General features: G+C 37.6%; 1 protein-coding gene and 1 pseudogene across 1 annotated transcript in view; one reads left to right on the top strand and one right to left on the bottom strand.

The window, feature by feature from the left end:
• The window catches only part of LOC144287639 (uncharacterized), a 53,928-nt gene extending 27,522 nt beyond the window's left edge, over nt 1-26,406 (top strand). The window contains exons 4-5 of the mRNA XM_077854816.1: nt 14,988-15,144; nt 26,072-26,406. Coding sequence (XP_077710942.1) covers nt 14,988-15,144; nt 26,072-26,144 — 230 coding nt within the window. The 3' untranslated portion in view covers nt 26,145-26,406. The remainder of the gene's footprint in view (nt 1-14,987; nt 15,145-26,071) is intronic.
• LOC144287944 (large ribosomal subunit protein uL15 pseudogene) lies at nt 3,324-3,720 on the bottom strand (annotated as a pseudogene).
• Nucleotides 26,407-27,261: the final 855 nt, after the last annotated feature.

The raw sequence follows: 27,261 nt of genomic DNA, 5'->3' as shown, positions 1-27,261 counted from the left end.
CTCCGAGCTGCTCCCGGGTCCAGCTGTGCGCATGCTGCAGCCCTTTAGGGAGCTCAGCCGCGGGGTGTGGGGCTCTCCCCGGGGCGCAGGTGTCTGTTTAGGGTCCCAGGGAGCCTGAGGGCATCCTCGCCCTCCTGGGGTCCTGCTCTAACTCCCTGTGAGCGCCTTTCCGCTGGGAAGATTGGTGAAGCTCCTGCTTCTGCAGGACGGGGCTTCCTGTCCTGGATACACTCGCCCCGGCCTTAGCCCGGCTCCTCGCGGGGCCCCTCCCTCTTGGATGCCTTTTGTTTCTTTATTTCTTTTTTCCCCCGTCTTCCTACCTTGATAGAAGCACGCACTTTTCTCCCTGTAGCATTTGAGCTGTTCTCTCTTTATATCTCAGGCCGAATTCGTAGATTTTCAGGATGATTTGAAGGTTATCTAGGTAATTTGGTGGGGACAGGTGACTTGGGGACCCTACTCTTCCGCCATCTTGCCCCTCCCCTCCCAAAAGATATTCTTTAGACCCAAAGGAGAGTGATCTAAATCAGCAATATGTTTGTGTGGTGAGGGGAATCTTTGCTCTCATCAGTCATTAAAGGGACCCCAACTAAAAGAGGCCCTATAATCTTTAATATGTGAATTTGAGGCTGAGCTGGTCAGTAATATCTGTCTGGCAAGAGGGCAAAGAGCATAAAGGACGGCATGTGAAAGGCTTTTAGAGGTCAGGTCCAATCATTGACTAGAGTTCAGTTATATCCCTACATCTTAGGGAAAAAGAGGCTTGCAAGTATAATTGAATGTGCTCTTGGAAAAAGAGGAACTGAGGGGCGGCCCCGGTGGCTCAGTGGTTTAGCCCTGCCTTCAGTCCAGGGCGGGATCCTGGAGACCCGGGATCGAGTCCCATGTCAGGCTTCCTGCATGGAGCCTGCTTCTCCCTCTGCCTGTGTCTCTACTTCTCTCTCTCTCTCTCTCTCTCATGAATAAATAAATCTTAAAAAAAAAAAAAAAGGAAAAAGAGGAAGTGAGTTTGGTGATCAGCAAGCTGTCTTTGTCTTATATGTTCATTCACACAACAGTTTTGGGATCAAGGGGCTGCTATTCCCACTTTATGGAAGTACAGTTGACATACAATATGCTATTAGTTTCAGATGTACATCATGGAAGTTTGATTTTTTTATACATAATGAAATGATCCCCACTATAAATGTAGTTACCGTCTGTCACTATACAAAGTTATTACAATATTATTGACTGTATTCCCTATGTTGTGCATTATATCCCTGTGACTTATTTATTTTATAACTGGAATTTTGTACATCTTAGTCCCTTTCTTTTGTTTCACCCATTCACATAAGCCTTCCTACCTCTGGTAACCAATAGTCGATTTCTGTATCTGTGAGTCTCTTTCTGTTTTATTTTGTTTGTTCATTTGTTTTGATTTTTAGAGTCTACATACAAGGTATGATATTTGTCTCTCTCTGACTTTTTCATCTAGCATAATATCCTCTATGTTATGTATATCCCTTTTGCTGCTAATGGCAAGATTTCATTTTTTTTTACAATGGAATAATATTCCACCATGTATATGTGTATATATATGTGCATATATATATATATATGTATATATATATGCACCACATCTTGTCTATCCATTTATGTATGGATGTTTAGGTTGCTTCTGTATGTTGATTGTGTATATAATGCTGTGATGAACATAGGGATGTATATATATCTTTGAGTTGGTTTTGTTTTCTTTGGATAAATACCTAGAAGTGGTATTATCCTATCATATGGTGGTTATATATGTATATATTTTAAAATATTTTATTTATTTATATTGGGGAGAGAAGGAGCATGATCAGGGGAAGGCGCAGAGAGGGAAATGGAGAAGCAGACTTCCCAGTGAGCAGGGAGCCCAAAACAGGGCTCAATCCCAGGACCCTGAGATCATGACCTGAGCTGAAGGCTGACACTCAACTGACTGAGCCACCCAGGTGCCCTAGTAGTTACAGTTTTAATTTTGGAGGAACCTCCTACTGTTTTCTACAGTGGATGCACCAATTTACATTTCAGCCAACAGTGTATAAAGGTTCCCTTTTCTCCATATCCTCACCAAAATTGTTATTTTTTTGGTCTTTCTGACAATAGCCAATCTGACAGATAATACCTTATTGTGGTTTTGATTTTTATGTCCCTGATGATTAGAGACGTTGACCTTCTTTTCATGTGCCTGATGGCCTCTTTGTGTCTTTTTTGGAAAAATATCTATTTATTCTCTATTTTTTAATCAGGTTGTTTGTTTATTGATGTAAAGTTGTTTAAATATTTTGGATATTTACCCCTTTTTGGATGTATGATTTGCAAATAACTTCTATTCAGTAGGTTGCATTTTGGTTTTAATGTTTTTTTTTTTTTTTTTTTTTTTTTTTCCACTGTGCAGGTATTTGATAGCTTTAATTTTTCTTTTTATTAGTATAATTTAAACATCTCTAGATATACTTAAGTCCATTTTAATTTCTTTTTAGCAGTGGTTCATATCCCTTATTTACTAATTTTTTAGAATTTTAGATATTTTCCTTATTGATTTATAGAATAGCTTTATATATTAAGGAAATAAGCCATTTATCTATGTTGCTATATTGTTTTGGCCAATTTTTCATTTCTCTTTTGATTTAAATTATGGTGGATTTCCCCCTATATGTTACTTTAAAAAATGATTATGTTTATCATACTTCAATGTCTTTTCTTTTCTTGGATCAGGTGCACAAAAAAATCGTTTTTGCATTCTGTCATTATAAAACATTTTCTTTTGTGTTTTCTTATATTTTTCTTTTAATTTCCTTTTTATAGTTAAATCTTTGCACCATATGGGATTTTTATGTTGTAAAAGGTAAGATAGAAATTGAATTGTAGTTGTCCTTATGTATATCCTTTTAGCCCAACATCAGTTAGTGAATACTAACTATACTTTTTTGTCCATTATCCTAAAATGTCACTTTTTTCACATGTTAAATTCCAATTGGGTCTACTTCTGGATAGTCCGTAGATCTATTTACATTTTACTATTATGCATTTTTACTTACTGTAAATTTAAATATGTTTCAATATCTTATTGTAAACACCTCTATTATTCTGAATTTTCTTGGTTTTCCTTTCCTTTTTATTTTTCCATATGAGCTTTGACTGTCAATTAGAGTAGTTCTATATATTTTTTATTTTTAAATTAAAAACTTTTTTGAAAAGCACTTGTTAGCATTTAATGAACCTCTCCCTATGTGGCTTCAAACTACTGGAATGCAGGCCACCCCCCCCCACCCCCCCCGCCTTATCTTCTCCTCAGCTCTTCTAACTGAAGAATTTAGCCTTCACGATGACAGTCTGTTTGGGGAGCTTACCAACTTTTCCAAAACTGTAGTAGCCTGATCGCACCACATCAATAATAAGAGCAGCTCCAGTCTTGTTTTTGGTGGCATTTACCCATGTCTGCTCAACAACTAGGGTCCACAGTTTATCAAGGTTGACAGTTGGGCAGAAGCTGTGGTTCCTCTTTAAGTGGTAATGTCTCATACCAACTTTTCCAAAGTAACTTGGGTGATATTTGTCAAAGTTGATCCTGTGGTGATGCATGCCACCAGCATTATCCCAGCCTCCTGGGTGCTTCTGGTGCTTGCTGATGCGGCCGTGGCCATGGCTCACGTAGCCTGGAAGTTTCCGGGTCTTCCTTAGTCTGGATGGCATGTTGAAGTAGTTCTTAAAAAAGTAGGCTGTTGTTATTTTTCTAGAGGTCATGTATTAACATAGATTTGATATCTGTCCACCTAGGTGTAGGTTATTTCTTTTAATTTATTACAGGTATCTTCTTTAGTTGTACCTTAATGTTTTCTTCATGTAAACTTCTTTTAAAGCATAGTAGGCATTTTATCTTTTCTCCTTATTTTTCCATTTTACTTTTATTTGGTTGTTATTTTTACACAGAAAGCATACTTATTTTATTTTTTTAATTTATTTATTCATAGAGACACAGCTAGAGAGAGAAGCAGAGACACAGGCAGAGGGAGAAGCAGGCACCATGCAGGGAGCCTGATGTGGGACTCGATCCCGGGTCTCCAGGATCACGCGCTTGGCTGCAGGCGGCGCTAAACCGCTGCGCTACCAGGGCTGCCCAGCGTACTTATTTTTGTATACAAATTTTGTTCCAGTCATATAATATTATTAAGAGGCTGTGAGCGTAATGGGTAAGATCACATGAGTCAGTGCCAGACGGCCTGTGTTTGAATCCCAGCTCTACCATTTACTGGCTATTATTGTGAGGATTACAGATAATCCATGAAAAATGCTTAAAATAGTACTTAGTTTAACCATTGTTTAGATCAGATATTGTTATAGAAGTTAGCTTGCTTCTGGAGAAGAATTTTGATGGTTTCTTGTTTCCATACTTGGGAAAAGCTTAAGTTAGATAGGACACATTTTCTTTGCTTGTGGGGAACTCTATTTTCATTTGCTAATTCATTTGGTCCTCCAACTCTCCTTTGATAGACTAATAATTATACTAAATTTCACAAATGTGAAATTCTACTCAGAGTGATTAAAAAAAATATCTGCACCAAACTTTAAATCCAGGTTTCCCAACTCTAAAGCCAAAATCAAAATTTAAATGTGCCAATATAGTAAAAGAAAAGATTTGTTTGAAAATATAAGCCTTTTTAATCACAAAATTTGTTCTTATACTTACATATTCATTGATTCATGGAATGTTTTTCTGTAACATGCTTTAATATAAAATGTGCTTTAATTACACAAGTTCAGTTTGTGGGAAGAAGCTCTTAACTATGGCTTCAGAGAAAGAAAAAAGTAAAAATAGTACTACCCATTTGACCCACTTTAAAACTATCTTTTCCTCTTTGTGTCTTTCCCACCCTCTCTCCTCTCTCTATGCCTATTCCTACTCACTGTAACCCATATAATACCTGACCTGGGTTACTACAACAGCTATTATGTGGTTTCTTCATCTCTAATCTTGTCCTCAGAGCATTCTCTGCACTGTCACCAGAGTGGTATATTGCAAGTAGTAAGCATTTCCCCTTCTACCCAAGTTAGAGCTCGTTAGGGCAGCTTTAAGGCTCCCCCTGCTTACATCTGTTATCTCTCCAGCCTGGAATCTCACTAGAATGCTCAAGCAATAGCAAATGCTCAAAGTTCTCTTGAGCACACAAAAGTACCTTTTCATCTTTGTGAATTTGACCCCTCATTGCCCTACTACTTTCTTTTTCCCCCAGTAATGAGCAGTGTGCTTCATATACCAGAGATTCTCAGTAGATGTGTTTCCTGAAAGAATAAACACATGTTTCCGCTTTTCTTTTAAAACATCTTTTAGGGAAGCAGTTTTTGTTGTGGAAAATTTTGAGAAGTTTAGTTAAGCACCTGGAGTCCTGGCATGCATGCATGCATGCATTTATTTATTTATTTTAAATTTTTTTAGTCTTTTTTTTTTTTTCAGTCCTGGCTTTTAGTTCTGATTCTGCCTTTGGCTCACTGTGAGAGCCTGGACATGTGTCTTTAGGTTTGGGCATTTAAGTGTCCAAGCAGATTTTGGGACTGAGGCAGCTCACTATTTAGGGGAAAAATTAGGAAGCACCGAAGAGGCAGGAAAGCTTTGCATATTATTTATTTCAAGTTTTACAACCATCAGGGAGTAGGAATTAATATTCTCATGCTAGTGGAGAACAGTGACACAAATAAATGGTGTTCGAAGGGGAGAAGAAAAATGCTTCTGGTGCAGGGGTTCTGAGGAATGAAGAGGAGAAAAGCCAGAAGTGAGACTGTCTTCATTCTTGAATCTATCCCCCTCTGCCACCTCCACAATCAAGTCTTTGGGAAGGAGGGAAATGGTAGGGAGGGCCAGGGAGATTTGGGGAATCTAGAACAGGGGGCCTTCCTTGTTTCTCAGGGCATGGCCTGAGAAGACTGCACCTCTTTTAATGAAGTTGAACATTCAGTATATTCAGTGTGTAGGGCTGTTCACTGCAGTTGCTTTGAAATGTCTGAAGAAGGGTCTAAGCAAATCAGTCTGTGCTAGCACTTCTGGTTCCTATGGCATATATGTGTCATCTGGGGAGTCAGCCTTTCTCATGGCACTTGTTGGGGATGCCCAAATGCTAAGAGGACTGTAAGAGCAGAGGGTCAGGACAAGAAGACTGTAGAATGTGGGACTCTGTGGCTGGAGTCTGGAGCAGGTTGGAGACAGGCAGGACCAGACTCACTTTAGCAGGATGCTGAGCCAGCTAGGGCAAAGCTAGACCAGAGCACATTACTGCCAAAACCTCTCTGCTTCAAATCTGTAAGAACTTAGAAAGTTGTTGGCAAGGAGGCCATCAGAAGGAAGGAGGAAAAAGAGGTAATTAATTTACTGAGGTCAAATCCTGAAGCAACTGAGAGAATACCTGAAAAGTACTGGCTAGAACTGGGGGAGACTGAGTAATAATCATTGACGAGTCAAAGATGGTTGTTTTTGTTCAATGGGCTCAAAATCAAGATGAAATTCCTTGCAGAACATAGTTACCTTTTTAAAAAAACATTTGAATTGTGGCATGTATCATCAGTATATTTTTAATAATTCCTCAGTCATTCAACAACTATTTATCAGTCATCTACTATATATAGGAATTCTGCTCATGACCCTTCCTGATGTTTCAAAGCCCTTTTTGAAACAACTCTTTCTGTGACCATATGCTCTCTTGAAGTCTCATGGAGACCTCCTAAAGCCCAGCTTCTGAAGCCCACCCTACCTTTTCTTACAGCAGAGGTTCCTTACTCTTCATAAGTCCCCCTTTAGTGTTGTTTACCTGGGGATTTCCATTATTATTTTTCAAGCAGTAGTCTACACAGAAAGGTGTGTTAGGCTTATATATGTAAATGTATAGGATATAAATTTGAAAATTTATTAGTTGTAAACACACTGATTCCCCTTGCATTAGCTCTTTGGTGACCCCACCCTTCTCCCCAGATGTTAAGGGTAAAGCAGTGCATGGAAGTTTTTAATACAGTAACTCAAAGCTGGAAAAGGAAAAGCTTCTGCTTTAGCAGAATAAGGTTGAAGAGGTATGCCAGCAGGGGATTATCTTTCCCGCTACAGGGTTGCTTGGTTGTTTTTTGGGTATCCTACTTGAAGGTCAGACCACCACGGAGAATAAAAGGATCATTTTTGCCTAAGCAGTGAAAGAACCAGACAGAGAAGAGACTGATTGAAATCTCTGTCTGGAGGCCAACTAGAAGAGAACAAAGGGCTAGCATTGGAGTGTGGGAGTGAGAGATTAAAAGGAGTGATTGGCACGGAGGAGCAGGAGAGAATTCCTGGAGTATCTGGAGGAGTGTCTCTTCTGGTCCAGGAGAGCTTGCATGCTGTTATCCAGGAGACCAGGAATGCGGCCCCAGGCCTTTCGTAGGACTGTGACTCCTTTGTAGGACACCTCCTAGATCTCTGCCCCCCCTTTCTTTCCTGGCAAAGCAAACTTCATTATGGCCCTGAGGTTGGAGCTCCCGGTTCAGCTGAACACTTGGGAGTTGGGGCGAGGGCCTCTCGTGTTGGCCTCAGCAGCTCCATCCCATTCAGATTCAGGTGGAGAGAGGCTGGGTCAGGGAGGCCTGGGGTCATAGCACACGCCAGGGAGGAAGGCCACCCTGCCTGCTGACCTAGCCAGCTCTCTCTCGATCGGTTTGAACCTACAGTAGATAACGAACTGGACATTTGTTAAGATCCTGCATATGTGCTTCACTGCCAAAATAGATAATAGATGCTCTTTTCTTCCTTCTCCCTAACTCATGTCCGGACTTCCTCAGGAGTAGAAGGCAGCAAGCATAGTGAAAAGACCCCCGAGGGGCCCCATCAGACTGTAGTAGACAGAGCATGCTGTTTACTGACTGTGCCCCTGTTACCTTCCACAGTGAGAGGATTCATGTCCAAGTAATGCTGTGGGGAGCAGCAGAAGAGTAACACCGCAGCATGGTTTTAAATTCAATTCAAGAAATTGGCTTCCTCCTCTCCTATCTTCTCCTGTCTTCTGTTAAGCATTTGTAGTTGCTTCAGGCTTCAGAATTGCCATTTCATCAAATTATACTTTCATATATTGTTATAGAATACATAACAATATATTGCCATGCCAAAGCTATTTTATTATAGAAGTTAGGGGTATAGAAAGAAGGAAACAAAAGAATAAAATAAAGTCATTGGAAACATTTCAATTTCAACTTCTTGGATTTTTTTACATGAGATGATGGGACAGGGAGGTAAATTCTTTTCTTCATGTCAGTATAAAGTATAATTTTCCTAGGGCAGTTTTTCCATTTTTTGATTGTGGGATCTATAGTGAGTGCTGTAACCTAGTCTTGCAAAAATACTGTGACAAAAAATCTGAACACACAGAGATCTTGGGGAAATAGAGCACTTTCTACCAAAGACCTGCTGCTGACCTCTGCTTTGATATTCTTTCAGGTTTCTTTGGAGGTGGAAGGTAAGTGCTTGAGAGTCTTAAATCAGCCTTTTTCTGATTGTATAGACACAACCTATGCACAGCCCCTGCCATGGATCTCCTGTTGCTTTTTTTCCTTTTTTTTTTTTTCTTCCATTTCTTCTTTTATTTATTCAGGTGAATTATTTTAGAATAGTCACCGTTGTAACTGCCATCCAACCTAAGAGATAGAACCTTTTCAGCTACCCCAGAATCCCCTTGGTGAGGCCTGTCCCAGTTACAAATGATCTCTTCTGTTAGATTAGCCACTATTCTGACTTTTATGGTAATTATATCCTTGCATTTTTTTTTTATCACCCAAGAGTATATCTTTATACACTGTATCTTAGTCTTTTTCATTAAAAAATGATGTCTTTAGATTCTCTTTTAATCTAGTTTTTCTCTCCACCTCTACCTACCTCATCCCTTTTTTTTTCCTTAAAATTTTCTTGTTGAAGGACCTAGATAATTTGAACTGTCAAGTTTCTTGTTGTCTAGATTTTACTAACTATATATTCTTGGCTAAGTGAACATGTTCTATTCTCTTTTCTAAATCTTGGCTAAGTTAACATGTACTAATCTTTCTATTTCCTAAAAATCTACAGGATTCAGAGGGTTGGTCACACTCCTGTTTGACATTTTAGCAAGTTGATAGAAGGCATATATGTCTGGTTGTCTCTTTTTGTCAGCAGACGTTGATACTCATTATATAAATCCATTAATTCATTGAGTGGAGAGTGTTGCAAATGGTGATAGCCTATCATTTAAAAATTCTCTTAAATATATTTTTAAAAATAGACACTTACCCTCATCTATTATTTGGTTATCCAGTGGTCTAGTCATATAGGAAAGACAGAATAAAAGCTTGTTTCCTTCTCTTTATTTACTATCCTTTGAAAGTGATCACTTAATTTTAGTAATTTAAATATTAATGAATGGATTTATACATATCTATGGGAATTGCTTTCCTATTGAAGCTGAATTGTCCCATCTTTGGCCAGTGGAAACCTCATAAAGTTACCTGCTGAGTCCTTTTGACAGGTCCAATAGCCTTTTTTTCTTTTAGACAAGGTAATTCAAGATCATTTTCTACACATCCTGCCCCAGATATGGAGTTAACCATTTGTCCAAGAAACCTTGGTTCCTTTTATTTTTTATTTTATTTTTTTTTAATTTTTTTATTTATTTATGATAGAGAGAGAGAGAGAGAGAGAGAGGCAGTGACATAGGCAGAGGGAGAAGCAGGCTCCATGCACCGGGAGCCCGACGTGGGATTTGATCCTGGGTCTCCAGGATCGCGCCCTAGGCCAAAGGCAGGCGCTAAACCACTGCGCCACCCAGGGATCCCCCTTGGTTCCTTTTAATAGGAAAAGGCAACTCAAAACTATAGTCTTATTGCCAATAATCCTTTCTAACTTCAGAGTGTTCCTTCTTCCACTGCTGTTGAGTAGTGTTCAAAACCTGGTGGCTTGCTTTCTGAGATTTCCTGCATCGGTTTCTGTCTACATTTTCCTCTGGACATGCACTTTCTTTCATCTCTGTCTTCCTTGTTCTGTGAAATTTTTTTAAAAAAGATTTTATTTATTTATTAATAAGAGACAAAGAGAGCGTGAGAGTGGCAGAGAGAGAAGCAGGCTCCATATAGGAAGCCCAATGTGGGACTTGATCCCGGGTCTCCAGGATCAGGCCCTGGGCTGAAGGCAGCGCTAAACCACTGAGCCACCCGGGCTGCCCTGAAATTTTGATTCAATTCCCACCAGATTCTTGTCAGCATGGGAGTTCGTTTGAGAAGGAAAGCCTGTGTGGTCAGTTTTATAGGGTCTAGACTACTCTGTTTCTTTCAGCCCTAGTTACTATTTCCTTGTACTCTCCTACAATGAGATTGGACAAAATCCTTCCAGTTTCAGGTACTATTTTAAAATTTACTTGTCATGATTTTTGTGAGTGTGTGTTTGCTATTATTGACATTTACTGTGCTCAGGACCATTACATATTGCATTGCTTTCTTCTGTACAAACACTGATACCTTGGAGATCTTGTGGTGGTTGGTGATTTGTCCTTACTTGCAATTTACGGTTTGTGGGGAAGTCTTGTCACTTAGCTTGTTAGAAATGCTGTCCCTGAATTTTTTTTTTCTGCTATCTATTTAAGTGAAGATTTAAGGAGGTTCATAAACTATGTGGTTACCATGTTCCCAGAATATTATTCTATTTTTCTCAATTTTATTCTCTTGAGAAAAGGAACAGAAATAGGACCCTTAATTTTGCTTCTTTACTTCTAGGCATTTTAGATCTTTTGCTTGAAGTTCAGTAGTTTTATGACCTGTATAGTTAGTGTCCAGTTGGTGTATAATCATAGCATGAATGATAAGATGATTACTGGAAAACAGGCCCAGGGCCTGGTCCTGGAGACCTGGGATTGAGTCCCACGTCGGGCTTCCTGAATGGAGCCTGCTTTTTAAAATCACAAGATCACCATCAGCCATATTGTTATATGTTATTCTTTTGTCTAATTTTCCTTTTTTTAAAAAAAGACTTTAATTATTTGAGAGAGAGAGAGATAGAGCGTGCGCGTGTATGAGGAGGGTGAGGAGCAGAGGGAGAAGGAAAGGCAGAGAATCCCAAGCTGACTCTGCATTGAGCATGGAGCCTGACACGGGGCTTGATCTCACTACACTGAGATCATGTTTCAGGGTTATAGGGTTCTTGTCTCAAGGAGTCAAAGAGACTAAAGGATGAAGTGAAGTGAAAGTTTATTAAGTGAAGGTGAGAACAGAAAGGAAGGAAAAAGTGCTGTCTAGAGTGAAAGGGGCCCTGAATGGGTTGCCACTGAGGGCTTTTATGGTCTGTCTTATATAGAAAACCTACCAGGAAACTAATAACATGGTAGATTCATAAATATCATGTGACTGTTCTGTCTGTATTTAGAATGAACAAAGTGTTCTTGTAAATATCATGAGAACAAATAAGTTGTTCCCTTCTCTCTGGTTAATACGTTTATGTCTCCACATCTGGGATTTTTATGAGCCAGCGTATCCACCTTTGTGAGCCTAGTCAGGTTGCCCCCACCAGTTTCTTCCTACCTAGCCTCACTTGTCCCTTACTGTCCCTGAGCCTAAATCAAGAGTCTGATGCTTACCTGACTGAACTACCCAGGTGCTCCATTTTTGTCTCTCTTCTTTCTCTCTCTCCTTCTAGATGGTGCCCTACTACTTTCAGGGTGGTATATACATCTTTCAATGCTTTATAGCTTCCCTGGGGTAGCTTATAAAGAACCAGTGATTTTCTTCTTGTGCTTCTCTCTAATTCAACCCGGGCCTGTCTTCATATACATAAGAAAGATGCCTCATGGGATAAAATAGTGACTTTATTTGATTAGTCTCATCAAAGATAATTATGCAAAATTAGTTTGGCCTATAATATAGATAGCAATTTATTTTACCTTCCCTCCCAGTGTAAATTTTAAGTTTAGTCATTAAATATTTGCGACCGGGTTGGAGAATTATGGCCAGAGGAAATATCTGAGGAAGGCTGTTTCTCTTGGCCCCTGTAAATAACCTGACAAAGAGACTTGTTGCTTAACCAATGCCTAATGTGTTCATTTGGAATGCTCCGATGCTCAATTTTATTAGGCATTTGCAAAACAAAGGCTGTTTCCCCCCTGCATTGTAATTAGTGTAATTAGAGTTTATGTGTGAAGTATCGTATATCTACTGTGGAGGTATTTCAGGGTAACAAGGGTACTGAATTATCTCACTAAGATTGTTGGTTTAAATAATTTGTTTAGTGTATTTGATAATATTTCACGTTAGAAAATTAACATTCCTCCAGTCAAAATAGCATTGAGCTATGGATTGAATAAGTCGCAGGAATACAAGGCACAGTATAAGGAATACAATCAATGATATTGTAATAGTGATGTACAGGGACAGATGGGAGCTACACTTGTGAACACAGCATAATGTATAAACTTGTTGAATCACTGTGTTGTACACCTGAAATTAACATTGCGTGTCAGCTATACTCAACCCCCAGCCAAAAAGACCTCCCTGCCAAACTCCAAAATAGCACTGAGTGATGGGGAACCAAAATGTATTCTTGCTTATACTCTTCTGCTTTTCAGGGCTAACTGGTTCTAATATTTATATATGAAATGAAAAACAGACTAGAGCAAGATTATAGAGTGATTTTTTTCCCTGAGAGGCTAACAAGAATAAGCAAAGTGTCATGCCATGCTAACCTAGGGAACAAATTGTAAATACATAGAGAAGAAACAGGCTTCAGAGTTTATATTGCTGCTATCTTTTGGGGATCAGCTTCCATTGTTACCATAATGTGTTATGTTGAAAAGGGCAGATGAGGTTGTGGAGTGGCTGGTTGGAGAGTCCCCAAGAGAATTTCCAGGAAGCTGAGTTGCAGCACATGTTGGAGCAGCCTCACAAGTGAAAATAAATCCACAGCATGAGGTTTTCTGCCTGAGAGTACTTGCCATTCACTGCACAGTTCATTTGGATGGAGTACCAGTATATTTTTCTCCTTCAAATCACAAAATGCAAAATGGAAAATGTTTTTTGTTGTGTAGACCAGTACTGGGTCTCCAGTTTCTTAGATCTCATGTAAAAGTGGAATCTGTAGACAGTAGCCAGGTGATGCCTTTTAGAAAATCACATTTTTCAAATGTAGTTGGAAGTTCATCTGAAGTGGCTCCTGTTATTTCAGACCAATTTTTAATTGATGTGCTCAGTCTATTTTCTCTTTACTCCCAAATGTTACTATTGATCAAAAGTTAAATTGGACCAAATTGCTATGCACAACATATTGTCTGCTCTAAAACCCTTCCCCCATCCCCCACAAACTTAGTATCCTTAATTATACTTAACCAAATCAATGTTAAATTGAATTCACATTAGAGTTCCTATGTAGATTTGTTGCTTTTGTGAATTTCAGAGAGAGAAGTGCTTTGCAAAGATATGTGTACAATTCAGTGGAGTAAGTAGAAAATATTGCAGAGGGAGTTAGTGATGTGTGTTGTGTGAAGAAGCGAGAGGTTTCTCGTATCCATTCATTCTGCCTGAAACGGATGAGATATTGTGTAACCTACCAAGAAGGTTCAGTGATTATAACTCTTAACCTGTGTCTAGAAAATTTAAATCTCAGTTATTTTTACCATTTACCATGGCGCAAATATCCCCAATTGCCACTCTTGCAGATTACTTTGTTCTTCAGTTTTGTTCAATAGCAGAAATAGGGATCCCTGGGTGGCGCAGCGGTTTGGCGCCTGCCTTTGGCCCAGGGCGCGATCCTGGAGACCCGGGATCAAATCCCACGTCGGGCTCCCGGTGCATGGAGCCTGCTTCTCTCTCTGCCTGTGTCTCTGTGCCTCTCTCTCTCTCTCTCTCTCTGTGACTATCATAAATAAATAAAAAATTAAAAAAAAATAGCAGAAATAGCTGCATAGTATTCTTTTTTTTCCCCCCTGTGGCAGATGACTTTCATGAGATGTAGACTGAATCATTTATAACTCCTCTTGGAAGATTATGACCTAATGCTCCACTCAATTTTTTTTGAAATAGTTTAGGCAGTAATGATTTCTAACTAGTGCATTTGCTATGGATTACTGGTCACTTGAAAGAGTTCAATGTTTCATTAGATTTATTCAGTCCTCTTGGAATTGCCAGTAAAAAGACGAGGGCCAGAGGCAGAGGTTGATGTCATTAAAAAGTTTCAAAAATACCTTTGTGGAACTCTTCAAATTTGACTGCTAGAAATACAAGTTTCTGCTGACGTTACGGCCAGATTTCCTTTAGGAGAAAATGGATAGGTCATGTTTGTGGCATATAACTTTTAAAAGTATGGGATGTATAACTGTATTAAACACCATTAAAGACTATATTAAAGACCTACTTCTTCACTGATTTAAATTGGAAGTGCCTTGGATATCACATATTCCACTACAGTAGATGACAGTTGATTTCTGTTACCACTTCCTAGTTTCCTATGCATTGAAGCTAGTAGTCACATGAAACAGGAGAATTGTATTGTCAACTGAATTGTAACCCTTGATGGCTTGTGGATGTTACAATAACATTTATTTTCAAAATTACTTAGCAAATGAAAAAAATCATCTTGAGTTTCTTCATGGTTTCTTTTTTGATGTGTGTCTCAAATGTAACTTACAGGTAAACTGAGGTTGACAGCATCAGGCAGCAGCCAGCCAGCCCTGGGCCCAAGCTGCCTTAGAGCTCACATCTCCGATGAGGACACAAGTATGACAGAAAATGGAACTGTCACACAAAATATTTATGCTCTCCCTGTGCCCTTCAATTTAGATGTTATAGAGCTCTTGATAAGAAGTGGCTGCCCAGCTGGGTCCACATTATCTAAGACTTTCTTATAGTTAGATCTAGCCACTGATTGGGTTTTAGCAAATGGAAAGCGATTGGAAAGTGATGCACGTGACGTTCAAGTGTGACACATACTCTTCTGTCATACTCTTCTCCAGGCTCTCCTTTCCCTCTAGCCAGTTGGGAAGATGATGACCCCCAGGATGAATTTACAAGCTCCATGGTGAAGATTGGCAGAATTTATGTAAACCTGAGTTTCTGTGGCCTCATGGAAGGACTGACTACTCCTTCTGTTTTCCTGTTCAGTATTATTAGGTAAGCAAGAGGGACATTTTAATTATTTTGAGTCTCTGAAATGTTTGGTTTTATTTGTTTGAGCAGTTGGGGTTTCTCTAATAAAGCATATAAATTCATCCAAGCATATATAGGCCAAACCTAATAACTGAGCTAAAGACAGGAGAAGGTTGGTAGAGAAGGAGAAAGAAGTTATTTTGGGTCCTAAGTTGTTGAAGATAACCATGGAAAAAAGGTATGTGCAACCCATTTCAATTTTAAGACAAGAAAAACTATGGTAAACTAATTTTAGAATTGGGGCCAATGCAGAATTCAAGTATATTCATTCATTCATTCATTCATTCATTCAACAAATGCCAACTGTATATAGGCATTGTGGATAAGTCAATAAAAAAGGCCATGGAATTTGAGGCTATCTCCAAACCTATGCTGCTTCTACTCATTAATTCTTTTTTCGTGTTTGGTTAATGAGGGAAATTATAACAGTTGCAGGTGTTGTCTTGGTCGGTAAAATGCCACTGTTGTTTACTCTTATAATTTTAATTCCTTAGGAATGTTAAGTGATTTTCGTTAGGGTTTTTCTTAAAGGGAAGGGAGTACTATATGTGAATTTCTTTGGTGCTTTTTCCTAGGCCTAGCTTTTTTGGCCCTAGGTTCTGACAGCAGAATAAATGGGGATATGCATGAGGCTGTGAAATAACTGCTGTTAAAATGTGCAGTGTTCAACATTTAAAAGGAATTGCATTTCAATACATGATAAAATTTCCAGATTACCTTGAAAATTGGAGCTGCTACTGTCAGTTATATTGAAAGAATTCTAGCATGCTATATTACCTGACAAGTTGTGGTGTTTTATGTGCTATATTGATATTGGAGTATTTGTTTTGCTTCAATGGGTACTTAATTATTTGTTTCTTTTTGACAGTATACTAGAATTAATTTGCAGCATTATGAAACTACATTAAACATCCCCTTGAGAGCAAGGGCTGGATCTTGTAACCCTAGTGCATCATCTGAATATTTAGCTCACAGTTTAAATATATTAAATTAGAGTTATGAATTAATTTCAAGGGAAAGAAATTATAGCTTTTCCATCCTAATGAAGATTTTAGGGATGTAAGATGAAAGGACACAACTAGGAAATGGAGACAGTAATCAGAATCTGGTTTATGATGGGTTCATGGGGACATGACTTTCAGTAGAGCATGGCACAACAATGCACATTTTGCCCTTTGGCAATTAAAATTCTTTTATTTTTAATAGTTTATTTTTTAAAAGATTTTATTTATTTATTCATGAGAGATACAGAGAGAAAGAGAGGCAGAGACACAGGCAAAGGGAGAAGCAGGTTCCATGCAGGGAGCCCGATGTGGGACTCCAGGATCATGCCCTGGTCCAAAGTCAGGCACTAAACCACTGAGCCACCCAGGGATCCCCAATATTTTGTTTATTTAGAGGGAGAGCAGGAGCAGATTCCCTACTGAGCATGGACCCCCACCCCCCATGATGTGGGGCTTGATTCCATGACCCTGAGATCATGACCTGAGCCAAAATCAAGAATTGGATGCTTAACTGACTATGCCTTCCAGGAGCCCCTAAAAAATATTTTCTGCATGCAAACAAAGCAAAACTTCTGGGAAATAGTTCCTTTTTTTGAAACATGAAATAAGTTGATTTAAGGTTTTGTGGATCCTTAGTGTGTTAAATCTCTATTAGTAATAATCTATAGGATAGATATGAATTAATCTATTAATTATCATCTTGATATGTTAATGATTATGAGCCTTTTAGCAAGAAGAAAAGCCTCAGAAAGCTAAATGTTACCATTTTTATTTAGAGCTGAAATGACAAAATTTGGTTTTTCTTTTATCTGAAAGGTTATTGAGAATACCAGAAAGGTAAAATAATTTCCTATAGATATTCATGAGAATGCTTTTTTTTCTCTGAAGAAAATGAAGTCCTACATATAGGAAAAACTTACTTTCATTTCTAGAGATATGATCCTTTACTGGGTAAGCAGTATTTTCTAATCAAAATGACACTAATGGGTCAGATTTCATGGTTAGAAATTTGAAAGCTTAAGTGAAGGCCCATACTTTCATAGAATTGTGTTAGCAATTTTGAAAGATAATGGTGGTGTTTCTAATTTATTTTTTGATGAACTCCTAAAAATGCATTTAAATGTGACTCTAATAATGATACTCTCCTTTTACTAAGGATCTTAGCAGAAGCTGGTTTTGTGAGAAAATGCCTGTATGAAGAAGTCATCCTGTGATTTTCTGAAGTATGTATTCAGGAAAAACTTATGGAAAAGAAAGAAAAGGAAAGAAAAAATATTCTAACATTCATATGGGTCATAAGTGTTTTTTCCCTATTATAATAGCAGAAACAAGCTAGTTATAGGTCAAGAAGAATAATGGAGAAAAATGTTACAAAGTAGAAGCCAAATTCAGCCTTTTCTTTGTGCCCCTTCGTGTTGCTAATATATATATATATATTATGATAATAACAATAGTCATGACAATAATTACACCTGGAACTGTGTTCCAAGATTCCCCATGTATGCTCTATTTTTCTAGTTTGTTCACTTTGTGAAATGGGTATGGACAAAATATTGACAGTGTCTAAACCTAGCCCCTGCTGTGTTTGGAGGAAGTAGTTTTATATTAATTCTTTAGTTTAAATGTGTAGTTGAAAAGGAACATCTTCCGAAAATGGAGAGCCCACTAAGAAGTGTGGTATCTACATCTGTTTGCCAAGAATGGCTAACTGATGCCATTTTTAGGAGGGAGAAAAGAGAAAGGAACGCATATTCAGAATATTTGAATCCACATCTCAAATCCATGGTACTTAGATGTTCTTTTCCAAGTTCAGGAGTTCTTATTGTAGGGAAATAAATAATCAAGAAACTTGTCAAAGAATATAGTATTAAAATACTAAAATGTAGTACTAAGTTGAAACTAATGAACGTTTTAGTCAAAGTACTATTAGTGAGACCAGTTACATTTTGCTTAGAGTGGTTGTTAATTTTTTTAATGCTCATGTAAAAGCTGGTGACTTTTATTTATTTCCCAATGGTATATTTGAGATGAAAAACAGAAATCTGTTCTAGTATTTTGTAGGAATTAGTGAACGAGATTTTAATAAGTGGAATAAGTAGTTCTACATGATAAATTTTTCAGGTACTCTTTCAGTTTCAGATATTGTAAGAAAATAAGCAAAATAAATAGGTATGGTGTAAAAATAACTATATATGAGTCACTTCTTATACTATTTCACCTAACAGTCGCTAAGGGACTATATAACAATAAGAGTTGTTAATATACTAGAATTAATTATAATATGCCCCATTTATGTATACTGAGTCCTTTTGTGTGTAAGAGAAAATAAGAATGTGTTATCATTGTTCTCAACATAGTAAGTTCTATATTATTTTTTATTAAATAAGCAATAATGTACAATAAGCAATACTTTACACCTTTGGGATTAGTTAATGGAAATTTCTTTTATTTACAGACCTCTGTAAGGAATATTTTTAGATTGGGCTGCGTGGGTGGTTCTGTCGGTTGAGCATCTGACTTTTGATTTTGGCTTAAGTCATGATCTCAGGGTCTTGGGATTGAGCCCAATGTCAAGCCCCACATTGGGCTCCTTGCTGTGCAGGGAGTCTTCAGGATTCTCTCTCCCTCTGCCCCTTCCCTTGTCCTCCACGGTTTGCTCTTTTTTTCTCAAAAAAAAAAAAAAAACTTAAGAAAGAATATAATTACAAAGGAGCTTTGTTCATTTATGTTATAGACTTAGGGTGGGTATATAAGTATATTTCTTTTGTTGCATTTACATGTCTCCAGCATTGTTGTCCTCTTTCTATAGATTATTCTCTTAGGGGCTGTATAAACAGCTGAGCAGTGAAAAATGTGAGTAATAACAAGGGAAACATTTTTACTTACATATTTCTTGTATCAAAATGCCTGATGGCAAAAAGGGAGAAGCTTTTCACTGTAAGAGGAAGGTTTTGCTGAAAGAAAGTAAAAATCTGTAATAGTCAAATTAATGTAGTATCTTAAAATTCCCTAACAGCTCTGTTTCTTAGCATCCACCAATGAATTTTCTCCAGTGAGAAAATTCTGTGTTGGTCTGTGTTGGACAAACTTTTCACACTGAAAATTTCATGATTTACCTTTTAGCATGATCTGGTTGTCCTACCATTTTCTGTTGGCCAATTGTCCCTTTGCCCTATCTCCACCAGATAACTGAGCATCAACTCTGATTGGCAGCAAATACACAGAGTTGGAATAATCATTTTTGTCTGAATTATCTTTCCATAGTGCATATTGGATCATGTCACTCTTCAATTTATGATCATTCAGAGGTTTCCTCATTGTCCTAAGCTTGAATTCTCACAGCTCTGCTGAGTTTGCTGTCCTCATGCCTGTTAGTCTTCAAACGATCCTCATTGCCTATGGAATAGAGTTTGAGTAGGAAAGAGAGCTTGGAACCAGGTTAGAGGAGTGCCTCATTGCCAAACCAAAGATTTTATTTCATCCAAATGTTTTCACATGAGCTCCAGCCAAAATGAATTCATTGTTGTTTCCCCAAAATGTCAGATATTTTCTGCTTTCATAATTTCAGTCTTGTAGACTGTTCCAATGGGTTACCTGGATAAAAAAGATCTGTACATATTCAAATTAATTAGCTATTGTTAAATTACCCTTTAAAGTGATCACACCAATTTACTCTCAATGATAGCAGGTTCCTATTACTCCGTATTCTTCTCAAGACTTGGTAATATTAGATGGTTCTGTTCTTCTCTTGGTTTGCTTGTTCCAGATATTGATCTCTTCTGGGTTTAAACTGGTTATAGGTATCTTCCTTTAAGGCTTGACTTTTGACATTTTTTTCTTTTAATATTGCCATTTGATATGAGGAAATTCCTAATTTTAATGCAGTTTAACTTACTAATCTTCTATGATTCTTTTTTGGTCTTTTAAAAGGCAGTATTCTATTTTTTTCCTCTCTAAATGTTCTAAAGTTGTCCACATTTAAGTCTTTAACTACTTAGAATTTATTTTTGTTTATGAGGTGAGGCAGGGAATCCAATTTTTATCTATGCATCTAACCACTTGTATGAGCACCATTTATTGAATTCTCTATGTTTTCTAGGCTGATCTGCAGTAATACTCTTCTCTTATATCAAGTTACCAGATATGTACAGATCTGTTTCTGGGCTCTTTGGCTCAATTTTATATCTATCTCTGCTTTAGTATTATACTGTCTTAAGTAATATAGCTTATAATAAGATTTGATGTATGGCAGAGTGACTCCCCTCTTCTTCTTATACTTCAAATAGTTTTTTTGTTCTTTTAATACAAATTTTAGAATCAGCTTGTCAAGATCCAAAGCAAAACAAATCCATTGGGATTCTGTTTGAAATTGTATTGAATTTATAGATTTCTCTTTTCAAACTGCAGAAAAAATGGGTTTGATTGCACTTTATTTCCTACCTACCCTTCTAGGAATTATTTTGTATCTTGCATTCAAAGAGCCCTCTGTCCACTCTCTGGAGGCAGGCTGCCTTCAGTACATCAAAGGAGATCTGCTCCATTAGAATGACCATTGGGGACTTTCTAGCACCTCCTCTCTAAGTAGCTCAAAGGAGGAAAACTATGCAAGTTTATTCTCTCATGAGGCCCCTCTTTGGAGATAGAATGAAGATGGCAAAAAAAGAACAAATCAGCACAAATCAGTACAGTTAGGGCAGAGGTTGAGATTTCATTTACATTCTTTGCAGGCCTCCTTACTATCTTTACCATTATATAACATCCTTTACCATAGGAAGGGGGAAGATAGAGTTAAAAGAAATTGGGCATAACTTTAAGAAGGGAAGGGGTGAAGTATAAAATTGTTATATGGAAGAATATATATAGATACAATTGTAAAGATTGTCTGATCTAATATACCCATTTTATAGTTAAGCAAAATGGTGGCCCAGAGAATTTAAGGAGCTTTTTTAAAGTGGCCTAACTGGTAAATGAAAGAGCCAGGATTATCAAATTATCTGGCTTATTGTCCAATGCTCTTCAAATTCAAACTTTTAAAAGACTATAAAAAGTAATGACTACTATTTTATTGTATTTTAAATAAAAGAGTCTCTACTCATTTTACCATTATTTCTGATGCTTTTATGCTTTCTGAGCTTTGACTCTCTCACAGTATAAAACAATGCTTTGATATCTGGTTAGATCACTCTATATGTCTATCTGTCTATGTATCTACCTATCAATCATCATCCATCCAATCCGTCATTGCATAAATAATACAGAACAATTATTATTTATTTCATGTATGTGGGTATGTAGCTATATTCCTTTTCCTGATTGGCTTTAAATCTGTTAGGAAAGTATTCACAGGCATTTTTATTTATTAAATACAGGTTATAAAATGTGAGGTTTTCATAAGTGTTTTAGTAAATGAACATTTCTACCTGCTTTTCTTTTGTTTTTTTTTAATCTGAAAAAAATCTCTTTTTTATTACTGTTACTAGTTCTCAGATATAATTTTTAGCATGCAGAAGAATCCTGTTGTATCTCATTTTCAAAATGGTAAGCTATTGTATTTAAATGTGTTTTAAAAATTACATTAGGGTAAGATGGAATTATAACTGGAAATCATTAGGTCTAGGAAGGTGAGTAAGATGGGAATATGGAGCACATGCTCAGTAGAAGAAATGAAATAGGAAAGAGGCTGTACTTTTGAGGGGCAAAGTGATACAGAGAGGGCAAGACTGCTCTTTTAGTGTAGAATCTTGGGTAAGGTTTATTTTAAACCATTTTTTAAGGATATGGCAGATCCGTTTACTTCTCTAGTTTCATGTATTAATAATTCAGCCCCACTTGTCTAATTTAAAGTTCCTCCTTTTTCCAGGTGCAGAAATATGCGGGGGAGAATGACAGGCATTTTTGTCCCTCCCCACTCACTGCTGTCTGAGGCCTTCAAGGTCAGAGAGAAGGATGAGCAGGAACTGAAGGAAAAGGGCTTATTTGATTGGCAGCTGTGTGGTCTGTCATATGTGCTCTCTGTGAGACGATGCCCTAAATCTCACTCTTTCTTTCTGGGGCACTTCTGGGGTTTAGGGTGACACCTTATCAGAATTGCTAACACCTACTTCAGCCCTACTTCCTGCTTTGAACCGTACCCAGTGTTTTGCAGTGGGGGACTCTGCAAGGTAGATTTCCTTGTCAAAATCATTCAAGATGACTCATTTCTGGCCGCTCTCTATAATACTTATTTGGCTTGTGGGGTAGATTCAACCCCCATATCCCTTTAAATGATGGAAATGCAGACCATTTCCATTGCATCTGTTTCTTTCCTCACTCTGCTCTGGTTACCTGCTCACTTTGGACTATTTCAGGCACCAGCCCCTGTGCCTTTCAAATACTAGGGTTATGTGTCAGTCTCTCCAAATGGTTCTCTTAGGGGAATCATTTGGCTTGAGGAAGCAGTGGGAGTAGGAGAAAGTTTCCAGCATACAGTACTTCTGCATCTCACCATAAAGTATTCTTGACTCAACAGTCTTTGCTCATCCATACAACCTTCTGGCAGCTTTTTCTTTATATAACCTGAATGAGGGGAATGAGTTTAAGTTTGCTTACCTAGCTTGGGGCTGGTTCTTAACAAATCATACATAGGTGTTTTGGTATAGGTGTTTTGGCATATCTTTTTGGAGTATGTACTTTATAATATTCATCTTTACCCTTAGGGCTTTAGTTAAAGTTTTGAGACAACAGGAAATATTCTACTTATTATACTGTTAAACATGCCAAGATGCTTTCCTGGGTTATTTTATCATCCATCATTGAAAGATGTCAAAATTCATTCCTTGGATCAAGATAGAGCTGCCATTGTGGCCAGACAACATTTTGATGTTTTGGGTTTGTATCCCTGGGGTGTGTTTGTGTGTGTATGTTGTGGAGGATGCATGTGTAGTGTAGGGAGAAGAGTATGTAGTGGTCAGGGTTCCCCAGAGAAATAGAACTCTGCTTTGGAGTTGGTTTCTTATAATTGTCTGGGGAGGGGGGAATTGGCTTATGTGATCATGGGAGCTGGTAAATCTGAAATCCTTAGGGCAAGTCAATAGGCTTGAAATTCAGGTCAGAATTGATGTTGCAGTCTTAAGTCTGAGATCTGAAGGGAAGGCTAGCAGGCTGGAAACAGGCAGAGTTCTGTGTTGCAGTTTGGGGGCAGAATTTCTTCTTTGGGAAACCCCAGTCTTTACTCTAAAGGCCTTCAACTGATGAAATGAGGCTTACCCAATCTGAGGCATACTGCTTTACTTAAAGTCAACTGATTGTAAATGCTGATCATGTGTAAAAAATATCTTCAGAGCAACACTTAGATTAATGTTCAACCAAACAACTGGGCAACAAAGCCTACCAAATTGACATATAAGACTGACCATCACAGGCAGGTAGCAGTGGTCCTCTTTCCTTCTTTATTCTGCTTCCCGACAATGAGTGAGGCCAAAGTATGTCATAATATCCTAAACACCCATTCCCCCCCCTTTTTTTTATTAAAGCCTGAAACTACCCACTTACTAATGTGGCTCTGTGATTAAGAACTCTCTTCCCTACTAGACTCTGGGCTACTTGAAAACAGGTAATGGGTCTGCTTTTAGTTGCTGTTGTATTTCCAGTGCCAGAGTTATTGTTTTTGGAGAATCAATGAAGAGTAGTTACAGTTGTTTACCCCATTTCACTGGGGTAGGAAATTAGAAGGTTGGAGACCTAGAAAGAGACAAGATGTATTTGGTATAGAGTTACCAATGTTTCATTCTCCAATACCAATCAAGCAAAGCAGCTGGCAGTGAAATGGGATCAGGACTGCAGGGTGAGGGGACCCTTAACCAAATACCTTGCTCTAGAATATATATATGTTTTTTTTTTTTTTGGCTTGGTCACTATATGTTAAAAGAAGCAAAGAGAAATTATGATGAATGAGTGAGGGCCTGTGCTCCTATAATTTATAAACTGAGGATTAAAGTTTACTTGTTAAAAGCTGAAGAGGAAAAATGTTTCAAAGAATTTTTGAAGCTAAGCTGTTTGAAACTGAGAAGTCAAGGAATAGGAAATATGGAGAAAGCATTGCATATATGCCCTAAAGGGGTGATGGACTGATCTGAAGGCTGTTACGTGTGTTGTGGTCATTGCATGAGAAGTCATGACATTATAGGAAACAAATTACAGACTCTCCTGCACTTTGTTTTCATAATTAATTTCTTGAATTTTTTCGTTATTCTTCCTTTAAACACCCTCTTACTGCCACCTAATACAGAAACAGTAAATAATACAGGATAGAACAAAAGTGACAAAATAGATTGGGTTAGATTTTCTGGAATCAATATTTTTGGGCAGTGGACTATTCTCCTCTCCTTTCTCCAACAATCTTCCCAGGCAGGCTGTGTACAAAGGGATGAGTGCAGTGTGGATAACATTGTGTTCATATTTGAGTTCAGAGAGAGGTGGTGGAGGGAAGATCACATTACTCATTGCCTACCAGGGTCAGACATTACAGTGGGTACTCTGTTGTGCAACATCTCACTTAATCCATGGAAATCAGGTGTTTGTTAGTATTTATTTGAGAAAACAGGTTCAGAATAGTTTTTTTATCATGATTCTCAGCTAGAAAGTGGTAGATTCAGCATTGAAACTTAGATCTGATTTCAAAGCCTAGATTTTTCTTGCTCCTCCACACAGGACACAAAACAATATAGATTCCTTCTTAAATAAGGAATGCTGTCTGTCATTCCAAAGGACAAAATGCCAAGGCTCAGATTGCTGTACCATATCTCCCAGGACAAGGCAATTGATTCTGTGATATAACAAGAAAGGGCATCACTGCCCCAAATTACATCTTTCACTTTAATCTATTGCTAGAATGTGAAATTACACTTACACATTTATACATACATATTGCACACACTTCCACCCCCGCCGTATGATTTATTGAATGTGCTAAGTGCTAAGCACTTTAAACGCTTTGCATGTATTGTCACCCATAATCCTGCCAGCAGTCCTGAAGGTAGGTAATATTATTCCTATTTTTGAAGAAGACATTGAAACTCAGCTTATTTGTTCAAGGTCACACAAGTAGTTGAGCTGGGATGGATACCCACATATCTGTGACTCCAAATTGAATGCTTTAAACCAGTGTATTGTATTAATTGATTTATTCATTATTTATGCAAAAAGTTTTTACTGAGTGTGTTCTCTGTGCCTGCACTATGCTGGGTTATGTGGATACAATAATGAAAATTACCAACTTCTATCCTAAAGTTCAATCAGGTGAGGAAAACAGAAACATAAGAAGGCAATAGTGGAGACATTTAGTAAGGCAGTGATGGATATATATTCAGGGCCATCATATGCAGATATGTGTAGGACCTGTATGTGTTTCCATTATGGTATCTTAGTGAAAAGACGTCTAATTTGCCCCCCCCCCTTTTTTTGAGGGGAGTCGGTGGTAAAGATTATGTCAGGGAAGGATGCTTACTGGTGGAGGTGACTTTATTATACGAATCTTAATCAATGAGAAAGAGTCTACTAGCTATAGATAGCCGAAAGAGAGCACTACACATAGAACTATGTGATGAAAAACGCAGAAGAGAGACAAAGTATGCTACATGTGGAAGTGGGGTGGTTGATGATTGACTTCTTTCAAAGAATAGTTTTATGTGTGTTCATTTATTTGAGGTTCTTTAGCCATCTTTAATTTTCCTCCACCTATTTTGGAAGCCATTCTGAGTCATGAACTAATATAGGAGAGAGAAATGGAGAAGGAAGAAGGAAAGACATTACCATTTTTCTTTGGTGTTATGGAGTACCAGGTACTTGTCAAATTTTATCTCATTGAATCCTCATAATATATCTTCAAAGCAGAATTATCCTTATTTCAGAGAAAAGGAAATTGAAGTAAAGCTCGAAGACCTTGTCCAGTTTAGCAAGTTAAAGGAAGAGCCAAGGATGTGAACTCAAAATAAGCCTTTACTGAAGTCCCATCCCATGTCTTATTCATTCTCTCTGGAATGAGAAGAATATAATTGTTTATATGACATTTTCCTCAACTTCTTCTTACCCAACTAAGGTGCTTACCAGAGAAAACCTCAGAATCGTTACCACTAAATGCCTGTGTAAGAAAACAGTTTTGTATTTTAATTGTCTGTCTTTTGCATTTGGAGTTTTATTTACTGTATGAGTTTTATGTAAGTTCATAAAAGTCAATAAACTCAATATTCCAGAAATCACTTGCAATTTAACATCTAGATAATTAGGGTAACAAAAAGAAAGTTAATTCAGTGTGGGTTTATGATGGTGATTAACTTTGTCCCATTTCTTTCCCTGAAGAGAGGAAGAGTTCAGAAATAAGGTAATGTGTGTCTGCTGCATCCAAGGAGATAGACATAAGAACAAAAGATTTGTTATGAAACCCTTAAAATCACAGTGCCCTTTTAGCTAATTATGGTAGCTTAATTAAAGTTATTTTAAGTAATAGTTAATTATGCTTAATTAAGGTAATTATGGAATTAGCCAGGGGAATTTGAATGAACCACAATGCAGACATGTTTGGCCTCTGAGGATCAAGTGTGCATATAGGAGAAAATATGAAGTAAAGCCTAGATTATAGTTTTGACTACACAAAGCCACTGCTATCAGTAAAGTTATATGCATGATGTTGCAGACTAGTGTATCTTCAAAAAGTATAACAAGTGAGATTGTATTGAATTTGATTTTTTTTTAATGTAGGTTTACTTTTGGAGGCAAAGGAGGCTTAAAGGTCTAACAGTCATTGCTATTTATGTTTTGAAAGTCTAAATAATCCTTCTCTGACCATGCATTATTTAAATTTACCAGATGCTTTTGGGACTGTGGCTGACTTTAGGAAAGATGTAGCATTTTTTACTTGGAGATATAATTTGGACTGAAATATCTAGGTCTGGCATTGTTGCCATACTTTTCTTGATTCAATAAAGGCATAGGATGCTTAGACAAATGTATAATCTTTCCTGTGCATTGGTCACGTTTGTTAAAAACCTCTCTAGTGCCTTCTTGGCTTTATTGTGGCTGAAATATATGATTCCATTTGTTG

This window comes from Canis aureus, chromosome 17, assembly GCF_053574225.1.
Source record: "Canis aureus isolate CA01 chromosome 17, VMU_Caureus_v.1.0, whole genome shotgun sequence".
NCBI classification, from domain to species: domain Eukaryota; kingdom Metazoa; phylum Chordata; class Mammalia; order Carnivora; family Canidae; genus Canis; species Canis aureus.
This window is presented reverse-complemented; position numbering and strand designations above follow the sequence as displayed.